This window comes from Fusarium flagelliforme (genome assembly GCF_020744385.1).
Source record: "Fusarium flagelliforme strain FIESC 12 MPI-CAGE-AA-0113 chromosome Unknown B0J16scaffold_2, whole genome shotgun sequence".
In the NCBI taxonomy this organism is placed as follows: Eukaryota; Fungi; Ascomycota; class Sordariomycetes; order Hypocreales; family Nectriaceae; genus Fusarium; species Fusarium flagelliforme.
Genome location: NW_025763504.1, coordinates 4,067,963 through 4,088,773, shown reverse-complemented (window position 1 = coordinate 4,088,773; position 20,811 = coordinate 4,067,963). Strand labels below are relative to the sequence as shown.

Here is a 20,811-nt window from a genome sequence, read left to right as displayed (position 1 = left end):
GAATGTATTCCCAAGATCACTCATAGTTGTGTTGTCGACTTGATGCTTTATAGATTTGAGTCAGAAGATGCGCTAACCTCAATTGGCTAGCATATGTACGCACCCCACTGTATTTTCTCAGCCATCTAAATTTCATATCTTATCCTTATCGCAGAAAAAAAATCACGGCGACTTTGAAGCAAGCAGACGCAGACAACAGCTCAACTCCTAGCACCATCACAACAGTCCGTCATCGCGAAACGACACAATGGCAGCTCAGGTGGGACCCCTACCACAGCTTAAGCTGCCTTCTGGCCCTACGCCCCATACCGCAGAGCAGCGATACTGGCAAAACTTCAAGAACCAGATCCTGATTCCGTCGCCTACGAACTTTCCAGTCGTTCACATCTCGTCCAACAACGATTCTTTTGCAGTTACGACAGGCACACGCGTGCAGATCTTCTCGAACCGAACGCGCAAGCTTATCAAGACAGTCACGCGCTTCGGAGATGTTGCGCGCAGTGGTGAAATCAGAAGAGATGGAAGGGTGTTGACGGCAGGTGACGATACCGGAAAGATCCAGGTCTTTGATGTTAGCTCCAGAGCCATCCTCAAGACATGGACGCACCACAAGCAGCCTGTATGGACCACCAAGTTCTCGCCAACTGAGTTGACTACTCTTTTGAGTACAAGTGACGACAAGACCGTGCGACTTTGGGATCTCCCTAGCAATGATCCCACTACTACCTTTGTTGGCCACTCCGATTATGTTCGATGCGCCAACTTTATGCCAGGTACAATGTCCAACATGGTCGTCTCTGGAAGTTACGATTCGACCGTCAAGCTTTGGGATCCACGAACAGGAAGCAACAGCGCTGTCATGACTTTCAAGCATGCGGCGCCTATTGAGGACGTCCTCTCGATGCCAACCGGAACCACCGTCCTTGCCGCTGCCGGTGAATCGATCAGCGTTCTTGACCTGGTCGCTGCGCGCCCCTTACACATGATCACCAACCACCAAAAGACTGTCACATCTCTGAGCCTGGCATCCAATGGCCGACGATTGGTTAGTGGTGGTCTCGAGGGTCACGTTAAGGTCTTTGAGACGACGGGATGGAATGTCGTCTCAAGCACCAAGTACCAATCTCCTGTTCTATCCGTCAAGGTCATCCCCTCTAGCGACGATGCCGATGCAAGCGACCGCCATCTGGCTGTTGGTATGCAGTCTGGTGTTCTCAGTGTACGAACCCGCCTTAATGGTACTGAGGCGAAGAAAGAAGCCGAGCGCGAAAAGGAAATGGCCGCCCTTGTATCTGGCACAATAGAAGCCCACGATGCGAAGCGAAAGAAGCGCAAGCGTCGGGTCACTTCCGCTAAGAACCTGGATATGGCTGGTGAAGGGGCTGACGTTGTTATCGCAAACGAGCCTCGGACGGCCAAGAAAAAGGAGCGCCCCTGGCAGAGCGATCTACGACATGCTCGTTATGCGCGTGCTCTAGACCTGGTCCTTGACGACCAAAGTCCCGACCATTCTCCACTTAACGTTCTCAATCTTCTCCTGGCTCTCCGCCACCGAAGCGCCCTTCGAGATGCTCTGGAGTCCCGGGATGAGCATACAGTTCAGCCCATTCTGAGATGGGTCTGTCGCCATATCTGCGACCCCCGTTACTTGAGCGTCTGTGTCGAGGTTGGTCTTCACCTTTTCGATCTCTACTCGGAGTTTGTCAGCGGCTCAGGAGAATTGCATGATGGGTTCAGGAGGCTACACCGTCGTGTTAAGGCCGAGACGGAGAGAGCCCAAAACGCATGTCAAATGGAGGGTATGCTGGAGAGCATAATGCTTGGGACCATCTAATAGACTGGCACGATAAACGCGGTTATATATCCCGAGGTTCTTGAGCTCAATTTGCATTGCGCGTGGCGTTAAGGTGGACTAAAATGGGAGTATTGATTGAAACATGGACTTTATATAAAGCTTGTACACACCTAAAAGTCGGAGGGATGGAAGACAGAGGCGGATACCCGTGCTGCTGCCATAGTGGTGGATTGCCTACTTAGCTATTTGACGTCCTGTTTACATTCTCTGTCTCTTATATGGTTATTCTACACAGTGGTTGCTGAAAACCCCATGCAGAGCCTGTGAGTACCCGTGGACAGCAAAGATGTCTTTCCAGATGATCACTCTCAACTACCCATGATCCTAGATCGGGTCCAACAGCTCATGACTGTGAGTGTGCCCATGATTTCTTTGAAAGACATGTTTGTTATTTGCCTCGGCTTTGAGCAGGCACTTTACTTGTATTTTCTGTCGTCAAGGTGGCCGGCCATCTCGTCCTACCTGATGACCAGGGTAGCATGCAGATTTGCGAAAGGGTTGCTGCCTGTGGCACTTTAGTGATGTGGCAGCCGGCAAGCACTGATAAACACTGGCAAGCAAATGCACCTTCCTTAATAAAAGCAGCTTTACTCCTCCCCTTTCTCCTTCTCAGCTCTGCCTGATCTCAGAATTTCCCACTCATCAAGATTTCTTGCTGCATCTCAGACTATTCTTTCAAAACAACTGAGGCGAATTCATTTTCTATCATGGGTTCTAAGGAACTTCACGAATGGTATCAAAAGCTGAGACCACTCACAGTGGACATTGTAGGGGACTTCGCTGGCCGCGAGTTGTTCGCAATTCATGGCGAGTCGTTGATTCGTTACTGTTTGGTAGAGGCCAAAGTTGATTTTGATGGTAAGTCTCTCGCCCGGTCATCTCTCAAGATAACCCCGTGTCTGATCCTCTATTTACAGAAGGTTTTCAACTCTTGCATGCTGTGCACTCCGTGGAGAAGTTCCTCAGCGAGCTAAAGCGAAGGGACTGTAACTTCGACGTGCTCTTCTTCGAAGACCACGAAAATCTCTGTGTTGCCAAGGAGGCAGTTGGTTCGACCAGAGGTACCAAGCACCGGTTGACTCGTCGAATTCTAATTCAACACTTCACAAAGTCGAACCTTGATTTCAAGGTACTCGAGTTCAAATCGTTTGAAAGTGATGAATGCAGAAATTACTTGTCCAGCAACGCGGTGCACTTTGTGCTGTGCGACGACGGCAGAGACAGCAGTGCCGGCCAGGCTATTCACCTACAGCATCTGATTAGGAAAGTCGTAACCAGTGGAATACACATAGCAATCATTAACTCTATTACTTGGCGAAGCTCAAAGGTTAGTCCCTTGGCAGTAATGTGATGACAGTGTTATTGACTCTCTAGGTATTCATGTCATTGTTGAGTGGCACGAAAGATGCACCGCTTGGATTGTCCATCAGCTTGCCTGAATTGGAGGCGAAGAATCCCTCTTCGCTCTCAGAAGCTATGGTTCCAAACACGGATAAGCATTCGACCAGAAATCTGAACCTTTCAGCAAGAGAGAAACACGCCGTGTCCTTTTGCCGTGCCTACATCGAACATCGTCCTGCAAATGTAGCCACCAAGGCTGACTTGCAGCGTGTTGGGGCTTTCCTGCTCCAGATCGCAACCCTCCAAAGTTGCTCCCTCCAGGAGAGGACTTGCGCGGAGTCTCCAGAGGAGGACAAACTTGTGGGCTGCCAAGACCGAGAATTTCTTCATCTGTTTTGCTCAGCAACTCAGGGTTTGCTAGAGATGTCACCTGAACTAGATGGACCGGAAGGGTGGGATCTTTGTGACATTGTCGATGGACGAGTGTTTCACTATCTCCTCCAAGCGATCAGAAACACTGGAGGGATCCCCTCTGAGATTCTTGAGCACGCCCATGTCCTCTACAATGAAACCGTTCAAGGACGGGACCTTGAAGTGGAACACCCTTTTGCTACTCTGAAATCGCTCGAGGGTCTACCCTCGCCACAAAAAGCAGCAAGAAAGTTGGTAGCATTACCTTTCAGTCACCCGATACTAGACAACTTCTTGAAAGATGTCGAGATTGGGGAGACTGAAGAGACCAAAGATATTGCTGAAGAGCTCGTGTTTGAAGATCTTAGGCACTGGCACACCTACAAACCCATCACCCAAACCAGGGACCGTGAACAGATTTCAGCTTGGGAGGCAATTCGTCGACAGAAGAGAATGCAGTGGAGGATGGCCGAAGTTACTGACTACGCGGCAAGTCTTACTGGTTCGACTGGCAAAACTTTCAACCGCGAAGTCATCGTTGTCGGTTCCCAAGATAAACAGAAACTTGGCAGAACCGATAAGACTGTCCAACCCAAACAAAACAAGCAAAAACCTGGAAAGGGGGGCAAGCAGAGTGCCCGGTTAGAAGCTCAACGACTCATCGATCAAAAGGCGCGGGAAAAGTTGAATGACACTTTGAACCATTGGCGCGATAAATGCATCGAGCTTGAGAACGTCAACAGCCTAATCGATCGCTACCTCAAGACACTAGACTTCCAATCTACGACATCTAGTGCCAGGCACGAAGCAGTGAAGCCAGAGGTCCAGCTATATCTGTGTCACGTTTTGACGAGAATATGGTCCGAAGCACGGAAGCAGGCTCGCGGAGATTCACCTAAAGGTTAGTGGAAGTCACTTCCTAACATCGATTCTAGCTAAAGTTGTCAGGATTGTATTTGATTTCAATGATTTGGAGCTGGCTTGTGGAAATACACAAGTCAGCTTGCTGCACACCGAACATTGCCGATGCTGTTCAGGAGATTCTCAGAGTACTGGCGGCTACTCCACTACCCATCAACACTCTCGAGACTTCGCGACCACTCCCTTTCTCCATAAAACCAGTACTCTTGAAAGATGCTCCCAAACTTGTGAATAACGTTCGACTTCTGCAACTAGAGCATGGCGGACCGTACATGGACAGGCAGTTCAATTCTCAGCCTGATGCTCGAGTTCAATTTGAACCAGATGCTTGGCAACGGGATGTTCTAGATTCAATCGATGCTAATGAAAGCGTTTTGGTGATAGCGCCTACATCTGCAGGGAAAACATTCATCTCTTTCTACGCAATGAAGAAGATACTCGAAGAGAGTGATGACGGTGTTTTGGTCTACGTGGCGCCGACTAAAGCCTTGGTCAATCAAGTTGCTGCAGAAATAGAAGCACGATTTTCCAAGTCGTACCGAAAGCAAAACGGCAAATCGATATGGGCAGTTCATACACGAGACTACCGCATCAACAACCCTGCCCAGTGCCAGATTCTGGTCACGGTACCTCACATGTTGCAAATCATGTTACTGGCTCCCACAAATGCTGTTGGTACTAATGCATGGTCTCGTCGAGTGAAGAGGATAATCTTTGATGAAGTTCATTGCATAGGACAATCGGACGATGGTGTTATATGGGAACAACTGCTGCTACTGGCGCCCTGTCCTATCATTGCCCTTTCGGCCACAGTAGGCAATCCTGGTGAACTCAAGGATTGGCTAGCAATCTCGCAAGCCGAGAAGGGTTATGAGATGAAGATGATTGTTCACGGAGCAAGATATTCGGATCTCCGTAAGTTCACCTATGAACCGCCCAAGAACTTTGCATTCAAGGGCACCAAAAGCTCCGTGCAGCTTCCTGTTCCTGGTCTGGATGAGGGCGATAGCACCAGTTTGAACTTCAAGTTTGTGCATCCAGTGGTTGCTCTGAAGGAGAGGTATGTCCCTTTTTTGCTGTCCTTTATGGGAATTACTAATGTTATGTAGGAACAGATTTGCGTTGGACGACGTGAACTTCGAAGCTCGAGATTGTCTCACGCTATGGAAGCACATGTGCAAGATATTTCCGCCAGACCTTTTGCCCGAACTAGATCAACTAGACCCTACGAAAGTCTTACCCGAGTTGATTTCAAAGCATCATGTTATCGAATGGGAAAAGGGTCTTAAATCTATGCTCAAGGGCGCTATGGAGGGGGGGAACTCGTTATTTCCAACCCTTCAAGTGAGTCTTGGGAACCTAAGGTCTTCCAATGGGCCCGTCGTTGCTCCCGAGCGACACTTCAAGAAACTTTTCCCTTTGATTTATGAACTTGACACCCTAGGGGCTCTACCGGCTCTCGTCTTCAACTATGACCGCCATGAATGCGAAGAATGCGTCCAGCACATGCTCTCTCAACTCACAACCGCAGAAGATGACTTCAAAGAAAAAGACCAGACATGGCGGCAAAAGGTCCAGAGATTTGAGCAATGGAAAAAGCAAAAGGAGAGTGGTCCTTCTCTTGATCGATCCAAAACAATAGAAGGAAACCTTTCCAAACTGGACTTGGCTCGTGAAGAGGCCAGCATTGAGATCAGCGTGTGGGAAAGCTTCGATCCAAAGGCGCCGTTGGATCAATTCAGCTTTGCAGACACAAAAAAGGCACAGCAAAGCCAGCTCAACAACATGGTGCGCAGTTTGAGTAAGGACAAAGTTGCTTCGTGGTTGGTAGATGCTCTTCGTCGTGGGTTGGGTGTCCACCATGCTGGTATGAACCGGCGATATCGTCAAGTGTAAGTGGTCTCCTTTGAGAACATACTACCCTTTCCAATATTCCGCCATATCACCTGGATCTAGCTAACAGAGTTCAGAGTGGAGATGTTGTTCCGCCAGGGTTATCTCAGAGTCGTTGTTGCCACTGGAACGTTGGCTCTTGGTATCAATATGCCCTGCAAAACCGTTGTGTTCAGTGGCGATTCCGTTTTCTTATCCCCTCAGAACTATCGACAGGCTTCTGGCCGTGCCGGACGGCGAGGCTTTGATCTCCTGGGCAATGTTGTTTTCAATGGCATTAGTCCAGAACGAGTTCACGAAATTATGTCCTCGCGCCTCCCGGCCCTCAAAGGCCAATTTCCCATCTCAACAACCCTCATTCTCCGCCTCCTTGGTCTTCTCGATGGCACGAAGAACTGCGACTTTGCAGTCAATGCAGTACAATCGCTTTTGTCGCAAACTCGGCTGTACCTAGGAGGACCAGAGGCTGAGATGTCTGTAAAACACCACCTACGGTTTTCGATCGAGTACTTGCGACGGCAAAACCTTATATCGGCCAAAGGAGCACCTGTGAACTTTGCAGGACTAGTCGGTCACTTGTATTTTACAGAGAATGCTGTTTTTGCATTCCACTCCTTACTTCGGGGTGGGTATTTTCATGCATTGTGCAAAGACATCGAAAATGCTCGTGAACGAGTCCTTCGGGAGCTGATGCTGGTGCTCAGTCATCTTTTCAACCGCATTCCCATAGAGCGAACTTCAAAGATTGTCGCTGTAGCAGACCTGTCGTCGTCGGAGATCTTTCTCAGACCTCTGCCGGATGTTGCAGAGAAGCTCCTCGTACGCCACAATCAGGATACATTATCCATCTTTAAAGACTACGTCGAGTCGTACATCAACCAGCACCTCAGAGATAAACCAGACCGAGAATTACCTTTGACTAAGGTATCCTTTGTGCCTAAGGATGCATGCAAGCCCTCATTCATGGGTGGAAACCGGACCATCGTTCGGTCACCATTTGCAGCTCTGTCTGGATTTGGTGATAACTTCACGTCCATCAAGGAGTTGTGCTCAGACGTGAGAAGCGGTGTCTTCTTAGAAGAGTCCGCTATACCGTTTATTCCCATCTACCCGCACGACACTCATACTGAATTCAACGCTTATCTCTATGACTTTTTCAAACATGGCAGTTTGCAGGTACTAGTGCGCGACAACCGTATCAAACAGGGAGATGTTTGGTTTCACCTCAAAGACTTTTTACTTACACTCAAGACCATTGTGACCAGCCTCAAGGGCGTCATGAGTGCTGAAGGAGACTACGACTGGGATGTTCTCCACGAGGATGACAATCAGATGGATGAATCGAGCGTGGTTCTGGATGAATTCGAGATACAAAATGCATCTGAGGTCGTTGACAAGACTCCCAAGCTCTCTGCAAAGGGCAAGCCAAAGATCAAAGTTGCGGATAGTTGGGATGACGATGAAAGTGAAGAGTCAGAAACCGAAAGCATTGGGTCAACTGCTGCCAACACTTCAGGAAATCCATCAAAGGCAGACCGAAAGGGTGGGTTAATGTTCGTCCTGAAGGCATTCAAGTTGTTGGAAGAAGAGTTCGGAGAGATGTTCTACAAGATCGGTGCATAGACACTGTATCACAGGGCGGGACACATGCCATTGATTCATGACTGATGAAATTGCCTTAGACATACAGGTCATCATGTCTCGACCGCTGATCTTGCACCGGTATTGTACAGATTTCGCAAACGTCTCGGGGGAAAGGCAACTTTGATGATAAAGGTCGCCCTCGTACTTACTGTATACTCCTGGTATCTGGCTCATTGACCGCCTTCCTATCAACATGACATAGAGGATACACGAATTGATATCTTACGTACAGAGTGGTTCTCATCATACTCGTAGCCAATGCCTGCTCATGTGGTTCTCGTGTTTCGCTACCCCTGCTGTAAATCTTTGTGACAGGTAAGAATAATTGCTTTTTCCTTGTCGGCGCGAAATTCGAATCCCTGTGATCTCCAGGTTCAGGGCTAGTCATCAGAATGACTCGAGATTATACAGTAAGATGGAATGGAATGGAGTGGATTTGAGGGTCGGTGTGTAGAGATAAATTCGATTCATCACTTCGACTGAGTCAAGTTGCGCAACAGTGTGTATAGCCCCTTTTCTTAAACCTTGCTATCATAACGTTCTAGAAGCACAAACGGAAACGCCGACGAAGTATGCAAGGTCTTCTAGAAACCATTGCTTTTAGTGGGGGAAAGCTCAGATCAAGCCCAGCAGGTAATACGTACCCTGCAACTGCAACAAATGGTGCCTGCCCCCACGCCATTTCATGTACTGTACGATACTAGGTACTTGCCTAGGTAGGTATGCATACTGCATCTTCAGGGGCAGGGGACATGTCTACCTTCCCTGGTCTAGGTTGTTTGGTGTTTGCTGGCCATGAGCGAGATACTGTACTGCAAGCAATGAATGTGATGCAGGAAAGATGCCAGGGGTTGTCCATGACGTCATTTAAACAACAAATGTATCGCATGTCTATTTCCCGACTTTCACTCAGTTGAACTAATTGAAATAATTGCTTTGTAGGCTATGTATATTTTTGGCCTCCTTTTTGGTGAGTTGCCTCTAAATATCCAGAAAACAGAATGATGGGTAAGCTTGCAAGAATTTTCCTCCTCTCCCTTATCCAATATGTAGGTATGTACTATATGTAATGCTCAACAACCATAAATGGTATCTCCTCCGAGTCCCTCCATGTAAAATTGGAAAATCGAGATCCATGATGTTCAAAAAATATCATTTCCCCTACCAGATAACCATGCAATGCAATTCTTATAATAATCAAAACACAAACGACAGATGAGCCTCTCTATAAGCGGAATCAACTAAATGACAGGCAAAGCCATAAAAAAAGATTATACACCCATCAATGTATATACAACCATATGTGTTCGAGTTGGAGTTCGCACCCCAAAGGGGTATTCTTTTGTTGTACGTCGCTGCTGATGGTACAATGTAATGAGTCGTAAGGCTCTGGGGCAGGCTAGAACCAATCCAGAAAACCGGTGCTCGATATAATGGTGCAGTCCGGAGCACCTTTCTTCCTGATCACGTCCAAGAGTACGCGATCCATGCGCAAATGGGTATTGTTGCGTAATCCGTCAAGTATATCTTGTTGGCGAGGCGTCTTGAAACGCACTGCCATGCTATGGCGCGCTTCCTTGGTCTCTTGCGGCGCGTTTGAATCAGTCCCCAAAACGCCATTTTCATGATGATAAGTTGATAATGAAAGTCATGAGTACAGGACTAAATGTGGTATTCCGTTGATCCTATTACTGTCCATGCGACGTCATCTGAAGATGATGAGGCATAGAACGTGGGTGTCCTTGATCGCTCAGTGAATGAGGCATCTGTGGCGGTGCAGCCATCGCAACGGGTCTTGGGGTGTGGTAACCAGGTGCGCTTGTGCCGCTCGAGAAGCTTGAGTTAGTCCTGGGATCATAGCTGAAGAGGTCTCTCTGGAGTCCTTCAAGAATGTGCATATCCGTTCGAAGCGCACTTGTTGCTGTTGCTGACTGTCGCAAGAACTGGATTGTCTTATGGAACAAAGTTCGCAGCAGTTCCTCATCCACATAGCTGTGGAGCACAGGGTCGCGGAAAGCAGCCGAAAGGACCAAAAGGTTACCCCATTGACTGAAGCTGGTTAGTATGTTTTCAGTAAGTAGTGTGAAAATAAGGGAACTTACGCATGGGCAGTACCAAAAATGTTTGTGATGATCGGCCTCTTATCTCCTAAACCATGGAAGGCGCGAGTACTCTCGATAAGTGCCTTGATGCCCTTCTTAGCCAACTCAACTACTTGGGGATCGATATCTCCAATTGTCCTGGCTTTGGGGTGAATGACCGGCGCAGTCACGTCCTGCCGGAATTCCGAGCTGACGCTGGGGAAGTTGGGGCTCGAAGCGTGGTTCTTGATTGAGTGGGAGAACTGAAGAATCTGTTGAATGAACGGGCGATAGGTAATAACCTGAGCGCCCCAGTACTTGGCCCGCAATCTTGCAGCCAAGATATCGTCGGCTGGTGGATCGTCCTCACGGAATGCGAAGCTTGGTGCAACCCAGTGCATGCCAGAGACAGCGTCAGATACGACTCCAACATTTCTGAACTTGTCCTTGCCTGCCTTGGCGGGGTCTTCAGGCGCATAAAACATTCGATGGATGCTGTTCAAGTGAGTTCGCAGATACAATTGGCCTGGATAACTGTCCAGAATGCGTTGGTTGAAGCCCTCCAAAAGGCTCATATTGGGATGGGGCATGTCATCCTCATAAGACAGCAATCCCGACGGTGGAAGCTGCATCTCAGCAATGAGATCACTCTCAAGCTGCAGGCAGGTCCAGAAAGTCAGGGCAAGCTGGTTGTACTTGGTCTCCTGAATAAATTCGCTGTTGCGCTTGATTCTTCTCATCTTATCCAAGCTCCTGGAATCATGTCAGTTACTGATATCATTCGTAAGATTTCTGAGAACTTACGGTCTCATGATGACCTGCAGTTTATGACTGGCTTTGTGAATAAAAGCAAAACTTTCCATCGGTCTGCCTAGCTGACCATGATACAGCCCAGCAAAGATGTTGGCATAGACATTCTTCATGTTGTTATATGCGCCAAGGTGATTTCCAAGAATATCTGTGGCATATGCGAAATACTCCAAGCCAGGGATCACCTCGTAATTCTTCTTTAGGCTGTAGCCGGAGCGAAAGCCACCCACGCCATGAATTGAAGACCGGCGACTATGAATATTTCGTTCCTGTTCCTTAGGCGACGGTAGGCCTGAGGAGTGCGAGTGGGATGAGTATCCAGGAGGGGAGCCTTGGTTGGGTGAGGGTGGAATGGCTCCATTGCGGATGGCTGGGCTACCATGTGGAAGTGGCTCGGTAGAATGAACGACATCGGGTACGTTATCACGATGCAGGCAGACCTTTCCCAGAGCTAGAACGGTGAGAACTAAAGCGCTGTGGATAGACCGATCAGGTCGGCCAGCACGTTGTGGCGCGGGTGTGGGTGGCTCGGAACCATCCGGCCCTGGCGATCGCTTCCTTTTTGAACCTGCAGCTTCTGGCGTCTGCGAACCTCCTCCTACAGCAAATGTAGGCTTGGATGTCTGAGGTTTTGCGGAGCGCGGATGAGAGGCCGGGAGATTATCCAAAAAGTGTCTGACCCAATAATCCAGAAGCTTGGGCTGAATGATCGGGTGCATGTTAAGGATATTTTCCTTGAAACTCTCGACATAAGCCCATACTTTCGACTCTGAAAAGTCGGGGTTCCCATCGAAGGCGAGAACACCACCCTTGTATTCTACTTGATCAGGAGGGCTAAGTCCACCTAGCTGTCCCCAATCAGCCGCTGGCGAAGGAGATGCCATGTCCGATGAATCATCAGCCATATCCAAGTTGCCATGGTCGGTAGGTTCTCGAACGTGTCGTGAAGGGTGAGAATCTTCGCCTCGTCCATAAACAATCAAGACTCCTCGGTTCTGCTCCTGGCTAATAGGATACTCGCTGATGTATCGAATTCCTTCTCGCTCAATGTGATGTTTTGTCAATTCGCGAACTGAGGGCCATTCCAAAAGCAGACCCGCCAAAGTGGTATGATTGATAGGAATGGCTGGCTCTCCAGGGGGTACGGGTGGGCCAGGCTCGACCTCCATCTCGTCTTCGGCCATCATGCGTAGTGGCATAGGTTCCGATGACGGATGATCGCGGTGAGGGTCGGTGTAGTAAGGGTCCGTAGAGGCGCCGTTGGCTACATAGGGTGATGCCGGCGCTCGCTTATACTCCTCCTCGATCGAGGGTTCGGTCTTCAGTGTCGACGCCGCAATATGCTTTGGCAAGATCGTTTCCAACTTGACCATCCTCTGATCAAACCGTCCCATATGCGAGAGGATGTTATGAAGTGAGCTCTGAACATTGCTGAGACTATCTAGAATATCGGCTTGGGCCTTGTCCGTACTGTTCAACGTTTTAGTTAGTAGATTCGTGGAAATAGTGAGCAAAACCTACGCCTTGGGAACAGGGTCGCGGTATTTGCATTCAACGCCCTTTTCTTTGCAAGTTTTGCATGGCTTGGTCTCATCGCACTTAGCCTTTAGCTGCCGGCAGCTGTCACATGCCTGGTTTACTATTTAGTATTGTCGCAAACTGGCGCTCAGAAGCAATCGTACCTGGGAAGCTCGCGTGTTCTTCTTCTTGGCAGGGACTGACGAAGAGTACACACTGTAGAATGGCTCATGGCCTGAGGGGTAGCCTCCATGTTGCTCGTACGGTGCCTGATGCGGTACAGGAGTCGGTGGGGGGTAGCTAGGTGCGCGGTAGCCACCCGGGGTCGGGGGCATGGACGGCGCACTGTCGTAATTCATGTGTCGCGAGTTATCCGAGTATGCGCCAGGAGGCGGCGGAGGTGGTGGAAGCGAAGTCGGCGGGATATGTGGTGTTGACGACATGCCTTCGGGCGCATGGCCCGTCGAGTTAGGTCGGCGTTGATCCTCGGCAGGGTCTCGTTTTATCGGAGGATCTCTTGGACCGTAGGGCGGGTATGGGTGATGCGCTGGATGCGCCGGCGACGGAGGCAGAGGCGGGTGCTGTTGCGGATGCTGCTGCGAATGCTGCTGCGAATGCTGCTGCGAATGTTGATGTGGGTGTTGTTGCGGGTGCTGTTGCGGGTGCTGTTGCGGGTGCTGTTGCGGGTGTTGCTGCGGATGTTGGTGTGGGTGTTGCGGCCGGTGGTACTCTTGAACAGGAGGATAGGGCTCTGGCTCATGATGGCGACGATCGGGTTCGTGATGCGGTTGCGCGGGCGCAGCGTGAGAAGGCGTCGGTGGAGCTGAAGAGTGTTCTATAGGTCGAGGAGGGTAATGCTGATACGGGCTCGGGGGAGGATGAGGAGGGTGATGTAAAGCGCCGGGCGGAGGCGGAGGCGGCGGCGGTGGAAGTTGATGAGCGTGAGGATGTGGTAATGATACTCCTTGTTGAGGTGTGCCGACGGGCCACGAAGAGAGGCGCGGACGTTTACTATCGGGAGGTGATGGATCCATGCTTGAGTACTATATATGTATTGTAGTACTTGCACACATAATCAGGAACAAGGCGAAGAGGGAAGCAGGGACCACGTAGAGGCGGTGGCCATGGATAGGTACAAGAGGATAATGGCAGAGGCGAAACAAAAAGAAAGCCCCGGGGAGTGAAGTGAAGCTTCCAATTGCTTTGGAAGCCGGAGGGGCGGGTGATAATTGGGCCCTTCAGCAAGAGAGGTTGAGAGACCTGGAAAGCATGGGGGTGGGCGTGTCTGAAACGACTGGGTATGATGACATGTATGTGTACGAAGTACCGTACCGTCAATGAGAAGTGAGTGAAGTTTGTGAGAGGTAGAGAGACAGGCAGAGAGAAACGAGATGTCGAGTAGACTCTTCCAGCAAGCCCGGGCCCCGGTGACGCGGTAGGATCAGCAGTTGGGCAGAGACGAGATGGAGATTCGACAAGCTCTCTCGGTACCTGGGAGATGGACAGCGGTGGGGGAGCACAGACGCGACGCTGGTAGCGAAACGAATTGTACTGTGCTGAGAGGCGAGGTCAGCGTGAGCGTTAGAAAGGTACGCGCTCAAGACTGTAGAAGAGCTGGGGATTGAGGGAAGAAAGGCGCAAATTTGGCGAGCGGACGGATCGATTCTTGGGCGAGTATGATGTCGACTCCAAGTCGAGCGCAAATCTGGGACCGACAGCCTCAAACCTCAAGGCACAAAAGACGGTCTGCCGGGGGTGGGCGGGCTTGTGCGGGCCAGGTGCAGGTAGATTTGGAGCCAGTTGATGAACCGACCCTGCCGAGTTGACAGTCGGAGGAGGCTAAACAAGACCAGGGGGTCGAGGAACCTAGATGCTTGGCTGTGACTGGGGGATGATGTCGGCGAAGACTCTTTTTTTTTTTTCTTTGGTGGACCCCTGCTGCCCGTTTTTTTTCTGCCACCCCATGCACCGCGAACCAAGTGGAGGGAGAGCTTCCAGCAGCGAGATGAAAGTCACTGTACCTGGATCCGCGAGCTGTATCCGTAGGTACAGCACAGTGGTGGTCTGCAGCTTTTCTGGTTGCTGTGGTAGGGTAGCAGGTAGGTAGGTAGATCGTAGAGCCCAGAGAAGCGAACCTGACGTCGCTACCCGCTGGTGTGGTCTGTGTTTTCTTCTGCTGCCCTTGCGTAAACTAGACTCTTTGCTTTGGTCAAGTACTGTACAGTACTGTACTGTAGCTGAGTGAATAATTGGGGTTTAGGTCGGTCGATGATTGCCGCATACGGTCAACGAAGCGGGCAGAAACGTCGCGGTCACAGGATAAACGAGGTAGGAAAGAGTTCAAAGAACTGTACAGTATTAGAGTTAGTAAGGTAAGCAGATAAGCATGTAAGCAAGCAGAAGCTCACGAGGATATCTGATACCGCTGCACTCGACCGTATCTACATAGTACGTATGTAAAAGCAAACAAGCGCGACAGGCGATGGAACTGGTCAACACCGCAACTTCGAAATGGATGGATGGATGGATGCTCACGAGCTGGCCATGCGACGGACCGTCCAAACCAAAAGGTACAAGCTCCAGACGGGAGATGATGGCTGGGTGGAGGTACGCAAAGGTAAAGTGGTAAACGAGGGAGATTGTGGTGGTGCGCTGAGTTACAGTGGAGGCCTCGTGGCCGTGGCGTGGAGCCCGACTCCTGGAAGGCGTCGTGTAGCGCGCGGCCGATATGTCTCTCAGGTCCACTAGCCTGGTTTTTTCCCTCTGAGTTTTCTTATTCCTGAAACTGTAGTGGGTAGCGCAGGCACTTTAGCTTGGAAGAGTTATCCATTACTACCGACTTAGCTCATGGCGCGCTATATGAGGCATTGAGCGCAAAATCATGCTGTACGTAACTCGAACCCATCGTCAGGGGATCAGAGGGGATCAGAGGAGAGCATTAAAGACGAAATAATTTGGTCACCTTGATCTAGCTTAGACCAGCACATGGGCTACTCTGGAGGACAATTTTTCTGTTCTTCAGTTGTCCATCCATGAATCTCAAGTGGAATCTGTTTTCAATGCTGACTGCACTGTACACAAGACCACACTGAACGTAGTGTGCATCAATAGCCAGTAGAAGCATGTCTGATGTTACAGTACGTCAAAGGTCAGAGGTCATATGCGATTTCAGAGTTCCATCTATTTGCGGATGCGCTTGAAATTCAGTTGATGTTTAAGATGTCGAATACATTGTACTACTAGGGTAACCTTTAGTGAAAGTTGTAAAACCCAGAGCGCGAGAAAGAGACGGATAGTCCTGACGGTATCCGTACTGTACTCTCTTCTCCTGGCTAAAGTTTCGTATTTCCACTACGGATACTGGAGTTGCAGATCATGGAGAAGAAGGTTCACCGGGCCATGCTCAGCCATCACGGGCCGTTGAAAAAGAGGTGAAAGATAACGGGAATCTTGATACCCAACGTTGACCGGCGCTGCCGTGTAAGTGAATGCATAAGCTACCTGCTGCATTGTATTGCACACAATAACTCTTACGCCCTGTACCTAAACCTCTTCAATTCAATGTACCATACATAGAAGAATACTGTATGTATTACAATGAGGGGTCCGAGCCCCTAATCTACCGCTCCAAAAAAGACCCTTGAGCATGGTGCATCCATATTCTCGGTACATTTAGATCCGACAAGTCTCACCTTTTTTTCGTAGAATCGCTTCCATCGAAGCCATGGATCGGTCCCCTCGAGTTCGTTCAGTTCAGACTCAGTGCCCGCAGGCATATCCGTCCGTAGAGCTACCCCACTGCCTCAATTTGCTCTGAAGTTGTTATGTGTCAATGGCAAACACAGCACGGACACTGATCACCAGAATAGGTGCACAATCCAGTCATTCATTATCGCTCTCATCAAAAGGTCCCCTCCGGGGCTCGGCCATTCCTTGTCCAGTCGCAGCACCTGTGCGGTACAATGCGGCGCTCTTCGGTGCGGTTTCTCCGGTCTCACGTGCAAAGGTGCAGGTGACTCTTGAGACGGAAGTACTGTAGGTACTAAGGTACTGTAAGCATCGACATGGATGCCAGCCAAGCAATCTACTAATTATTGGGTGTTTGCTTTTTCTTGATCACTTCGTCGGTGTAAACTCGCCGTAGCTTGCTCTTTCCATGCGGCCAGCTTCCGCACTTGACGTTAATCTATGCGGACCGTACCTACCTCAGATATTTCGCAAATTCTCTTGGCAATCGGTGTCTAGGGAAGGTACGGTACTGTACCTACTCGGCTACTGTTCATCTTTACATTGGATGTCTATCGCCTGCCTTGCTTGACCATAGACCAAGTTCAGTGCGTAACAGATATCCAGCCGGAAATTATCATCATCATTATCAACGACAATAAGCTCGAGGTCGAATGAATTGTATGCGTTTCAAGCAAGGGCCATTACTTGAGCTGTGCTTTCCCAACCTCAACTTTAGCATTCATTTCGTTGTTCAGGTACCCGCAGATCAGAGACGTCATGGCAGCCATGTCATCATGATTCTCGAGCTCAGTTCAACGTCACGAGAAGCTCTTGGTAATGAACAAATAACTAATTCATCTTCCGAGTCTGCTCGCGTCCAGGTGCCCTCCAGAAACAGCCCGTATCATCTTGGGATGTTTGCGACAATGACGAGCCTACCATAGGTATCTAAAATTTTGCGGCACTCTGTGCCATGCAGAAATTACTTGCTGGGTCTCTGTGGACGATGCACGGGGACAGACAGGACCCTGGGGTACATAGTATCCGTACAGACGGGACTTCTGGGCCAACAGCAACCGTCCAGCAACTACGTACCCCTGGAAAGACCTGGTCGATCTCCTCGCTCCCACGGGTCAGTGGATATTACTACGCACCAACACTTTGACTTGCTTGAGCTTTGAGTAAAGTTCGGGTCAAAGCTCAATGGACAAGGCCTCTGCTAACTCGGCAGCATGGCGCATGAAGAGGACTCTGGAAGTCTTGGCTCTGCCGTTTGCACTGGTGACTTTTGGTACAGTTCTTTCCGAGCTTTCTGCTATGTTGTTCTTTAAAATCACTGGAATATTGGGTATTGCACCTATGATTTCAGCCTACCATCAGCCATTCCGTGGTAGCTACATACACATTATGCCGTACATTGGTTAACAATCATCAGACACAGACATTAACGACTTGGTATGAGTCAGAGAGGCATAACATCAATACCCACCTTCTGTCTCGCGATCTGTCACATTTGCAGATAGTAGGGATAGCACAATACAATTTGGATGAGCTGAGCTGGCTTAGGTTAGGTGGGCTAAGCTTCACATTTTCATGCTTCCATGCATCCTTCCAATATTCGGCGCATTGACTGAGAAGAACAGAAAAACGCCATAGAGCAGGGGATCCACTCTCATTTGATCAATGATCTGGGCCTTTCATCAAGGTCTTGCATAGCTTTTTTCCAACACTGAACCAGATGACCACCGTAAAAGGCTTTTTTATTCACCCGAGAAAATTGAACAGCGTTCAACTAAAGAGGAACATGGCACGTGCATTATCTTAGAAATCATATTCATGCCAATACTTTGAGCTATCCCGGTGTGCGTTAGTTACTATGACATACTCAATTGGCAACTTCCACCCTACAGTACACAAAAGCTATCGAGAAAGCCAAACCATGAATGGAAGGCATATCACTTCCTAGCTCCGATGTTCTCACTCTGACCGACAAAATGAGATAACCGACTCGGAGTCACCTAGGTTGGTGGCTAATGCGCAACTAACAAGAGTTGACTGCTCAGGACGCAGTGCTGCTAACTAACTGGTCACGATGAGGCAATGGCCGTCACCGCTCCTTGAACTCTTGATACAAGCAGATACGGTGAATATCCAACCCCGTCTTCAGTCGGTGGACCTCATCGATTCACCGCATGAATGAGGATACGGATGCACCATTTGCAGGTCTTTTTTGGAGTCATCTGCATGCTAGGGTGGTATCATATGTATCTTCCAACGATCTTGACATTCCTTTCAAGCGTCTGGAAGGCGGGGTTCCTGGTAATAATATTCATATCACTTTGCCAAGTCGCTAACAACGGTGCCCTTGCTTAGAAAGGCTTCTGGAACATGGCATGGCCTCATATACTTCCACTAGACCCGGTCATTGTCTTGGGTTTATGGATCAAGGTCATGTTAGACACTATGCCATTCGTTTGAGTTTACTGGGACTGTCAGTACAGTACGTCGTCACAGCTGGTATTTCTTGCATGGGGAGTGCATAAAACTGTTGTTTGGGTATCTATTCGGACTCTCTTTTGGAATAGACTACTTCTCGTGACTATACTCGGCAAACTGGTTCAAGACGTTGAAAAAGTCAGGTCCTACGGATACTGATGGACAGAAAGTCGCGCGGGGCTCAAAGACGCGCTCAATCTGACTCGCCGAGCATTCCCAGGCCACTTAATAGCCTCAGTTTGGTAGCTTGGTTGTCGAACCGGCCGAGAGGATCGTGCACGCACCGCCCACTTGAAGAAAACCATACCCAGCCAAGTATCTGTACCTGAATCTGAGCTTGTACCTGTACCTGGTATGAAAGATTTTCACTTGATCGGTCCCCTACTCGCAGGGCCTCATCGCCTGCTGGCATTATCACAGCAGGTCAATCCCTTGCATGGAAGGTTTTGTGTACGAGCTAGCATTTATGCCCAACTTTTGCCTCTTCAGGGTATGGACTACAATCCATAGTATGTTACAGTACCAGCAGAGAAGGGAGCCATATTGTACTGCACTGTACTGTTTTGGCATTGTCGTCCGCTGATGCACACTTACTACCATCTGGAAACAGACAACAGCCAGATTTTCAGATAAAAACACTAGTAGTCCTGCCCAAATCATTGGTCGACATATTTCTTTCTACTGTAGGCTCGGTCTTCCTTCTAGCGTGTATGGACTAGGATCACAGTCCATGAGCGAGCCAGCGCTTCGTCACGTCAGAGGCGTACAAATGTCGAGAACGGCAGTGCGATACGGATACATGTCATAATATTGCTATTAATTTACTTTACCCGAGTTCTCGCTGACGAGGTCCGGTATTGAATCCTGGTTAAGAACGGTGAGGACCTGTCTTTTGAGCTTTCCAGATCGCTGGGACGCCGCTAATGAAGGCGTCCGAGAGGTTGGCGTCGTTGAATACAACGTCATGTGTAGGCGAGACAGGGGAGGGGGGACATCCCATGTCAGAAATGAGTGCTGAGCAAAGATAATGCCCAGCCGAGTTCAGTTGGGGGTTTGAATCCTTACAGTACTGTACTGTTGTACACAATAGCTGTTAAAGCAAGCCACCACACACCGACAGAAACACGAGGGGCACCGACGACGTGGAACCGGGTCAAAGTGACCTCTCAGAGTCGAGCTTGACTTGCAGGCGTCGCAGCAAAAGCAGGGGGGAAGAAACGACTGCAGGGAAAAGGAAAACCACAGCAACGAGTCAGTTCTGGGTCGTCGGCGCCCCCAGAGATGTGAGACTCGAGAGGAGAGGAGAGGAGAGTCTAATATGATGTTAGGTTAGGTTAGGAGGTTAGTCAGAATGAGAGACCCTCAGGATCCTCCAGAGACCCAGCAGAAGGGAGCCGTCTGCGGGCCGGTGCGAACCCGGAATCGGCTTCTTCGAGTTCCGTATGTACGCTACTGTATGTACGATCTTCCAAGCTGGAGGTTAGAAGTTGCTGAATGACCGGTGAAGGTCCCTAATTGAATTGCGAATATTATGCGTATCCTGACTAATCGGCATAACGGAACCCCGCTAGAGACGGCCTACTGAATTCTATGTTGAACGCATGTCAGGCACGTTTAGAATCATGACAGAGAAAATGAACTTTCTTTCAACGACAAAACTGACTGTCTCGTGTTAGGCATCCGGCTGATAAAGTGGCCAATGTGAGGGGCAGAAACGGTCAGAGACGGTCACCACGGACGTTGTGTGGCTTTGCAAATGTCTCGGAGAAGAGCGGCTGAAAACACTCACCATCCAGGTTCTTTGTATGTTCATGTACATGTTCATATGTACCAATTCGAATGTACTGTACTGTACTGATTACACACATTCACCCAAGACGGTATTCCTGAAAACAACTGAATTGGTCTTGAATAACTTGTCTTGAAGTCTGTTGATATTTTGCTATTCACAATCCAGACCCGTTAAAGGCTGAGACATTCTAGGTGCCGTTCCATGTTGTCGGTGACAACAAGCCGTCGCTTCAGCATGTCATAGCCTTCCCTTGCTCGGCCGCCAGGCCCAAGATGGGCATTATAGACCGTGGCGGTCCGAATTTTAATTACATCTGTCTC

At 49.3% G+C, this 20,811-nt stretch overlaps 4 protein-coding genes across 4 annotated transcripts; 3 read left to right on the top strand and 1 right to left on the bottom strand.

Moving 5' to 3' along the window:
• The first annotated feature begins 156 nt into the window (after positions 1-156).
• On the top strand, positions 157-2,074 carry B0J16DRAFT_334324 (WD40-repeat-containing domain protein). The gene has a single exon (XM_046126945.1). The coding sequence runs from the start codon at positions 248-250 to the stop codon at positions 1,832-1,834; it is 1,587 nt and encodes a 528-aa protein (XP_045986971.1). The 5' UTR covers positions 157-247; the 3' UTR covers positions 1,835-2,074.
• A 2,081-nt stretch (positions 2,075-4,155) lies between these two features.
• On the top strand, positions 4,156-8,532 carry B0J16DRAFT_300657 (uncharacterized protein). The gene is made up of 4 exons (XM_046124571.1): positions 4,156-4,508; positions 4,556-5,588; positions 5,638-6,420; positions 6,499-8,532. Exons 2-4 carry the CDS (start codon positions 4,573-4,575, stop codon positions 8,042-8,044), a joined length of 3,345 nt encoding a protein of 1,114 aa, XP_045986970.1. The 5' UTR covers positions 4,156-4,508; positions 4,556-4,572; the 3' UTR covers positions 8,045-8,532.
• A 1,221-nt stretch (positions 8,533-9,753) lies between these two features.
• Positions 9,754-13,508, bottom strand: B0J16DRAFT_316740 (uncharacterized protein; the record flags this gene model as incomplete). The annotated part of the gene is made up of 5 exons (XM_046125323.1): positions 9,754-10,114; positions 10,168-10,899; positions 10,951-12,426; positions 12,478-12,587; positions 12,639-13,508. The coding sequence occupies 5 exons, from the start codon at positions 13,506-13,508 to the stop codon at positions 9,754-9,756; spliced, it is 3,549 nt and encodes a 1,182-aa protein (XP_045986969.1).
• Positions 13,509-17,406: 3,898 nt separating this feature from the next.
• B0J16DRAFT_380951 (uncharacterized protein) lies at positions 17,407-17,664 on the top strand (the record flags this gene model as incomplete). Its single annotated transcript, XM_046131118.1, has 2 exons — positions 17,407-17,593; positions 17,639-17,664. 2 exons carry the CDS (start codon positions 17,407-17,409, stop codon positions 17,662-17,664), a joined length of 213 nt encoding a protein of 70 aa, XP_045986968.1.
• Between the last annotated feature and the right edge of the window lie 3,147 nt (positions 17,665-20,811).

Coding starts and splice junctions, on each gene's coding strand:
- B0J16DRAFT_334324 (XM_046126945.1), top strand. CDS start 248: ATGGCAGCTCAGGTGGGACCCCTACCACAGCTTAAGCTGCCTTCTGGC.
- B0J16DRAFT_300657 (XM_046124571.1), top strand. CDS start 4,573: ATGATTTGGAGCTGGCTTGTGGAAATACACAAGTCAGCTTGCTGCACA. Junction 5,589..5,637: donor GTGGTTGCTCTGAAGGAGAG/GTATGTCCCTTT, acceptor AATGTTATGTAG/GAACAGATTTGCGTTGGACG. Junction 6,421..6,498: donor AACCGGCGATATCGTCAAGT/GTAAGTGGTCTC, acceptor AACAGAGTTCAG/AGTGGAGATGTTGTTCCGCC.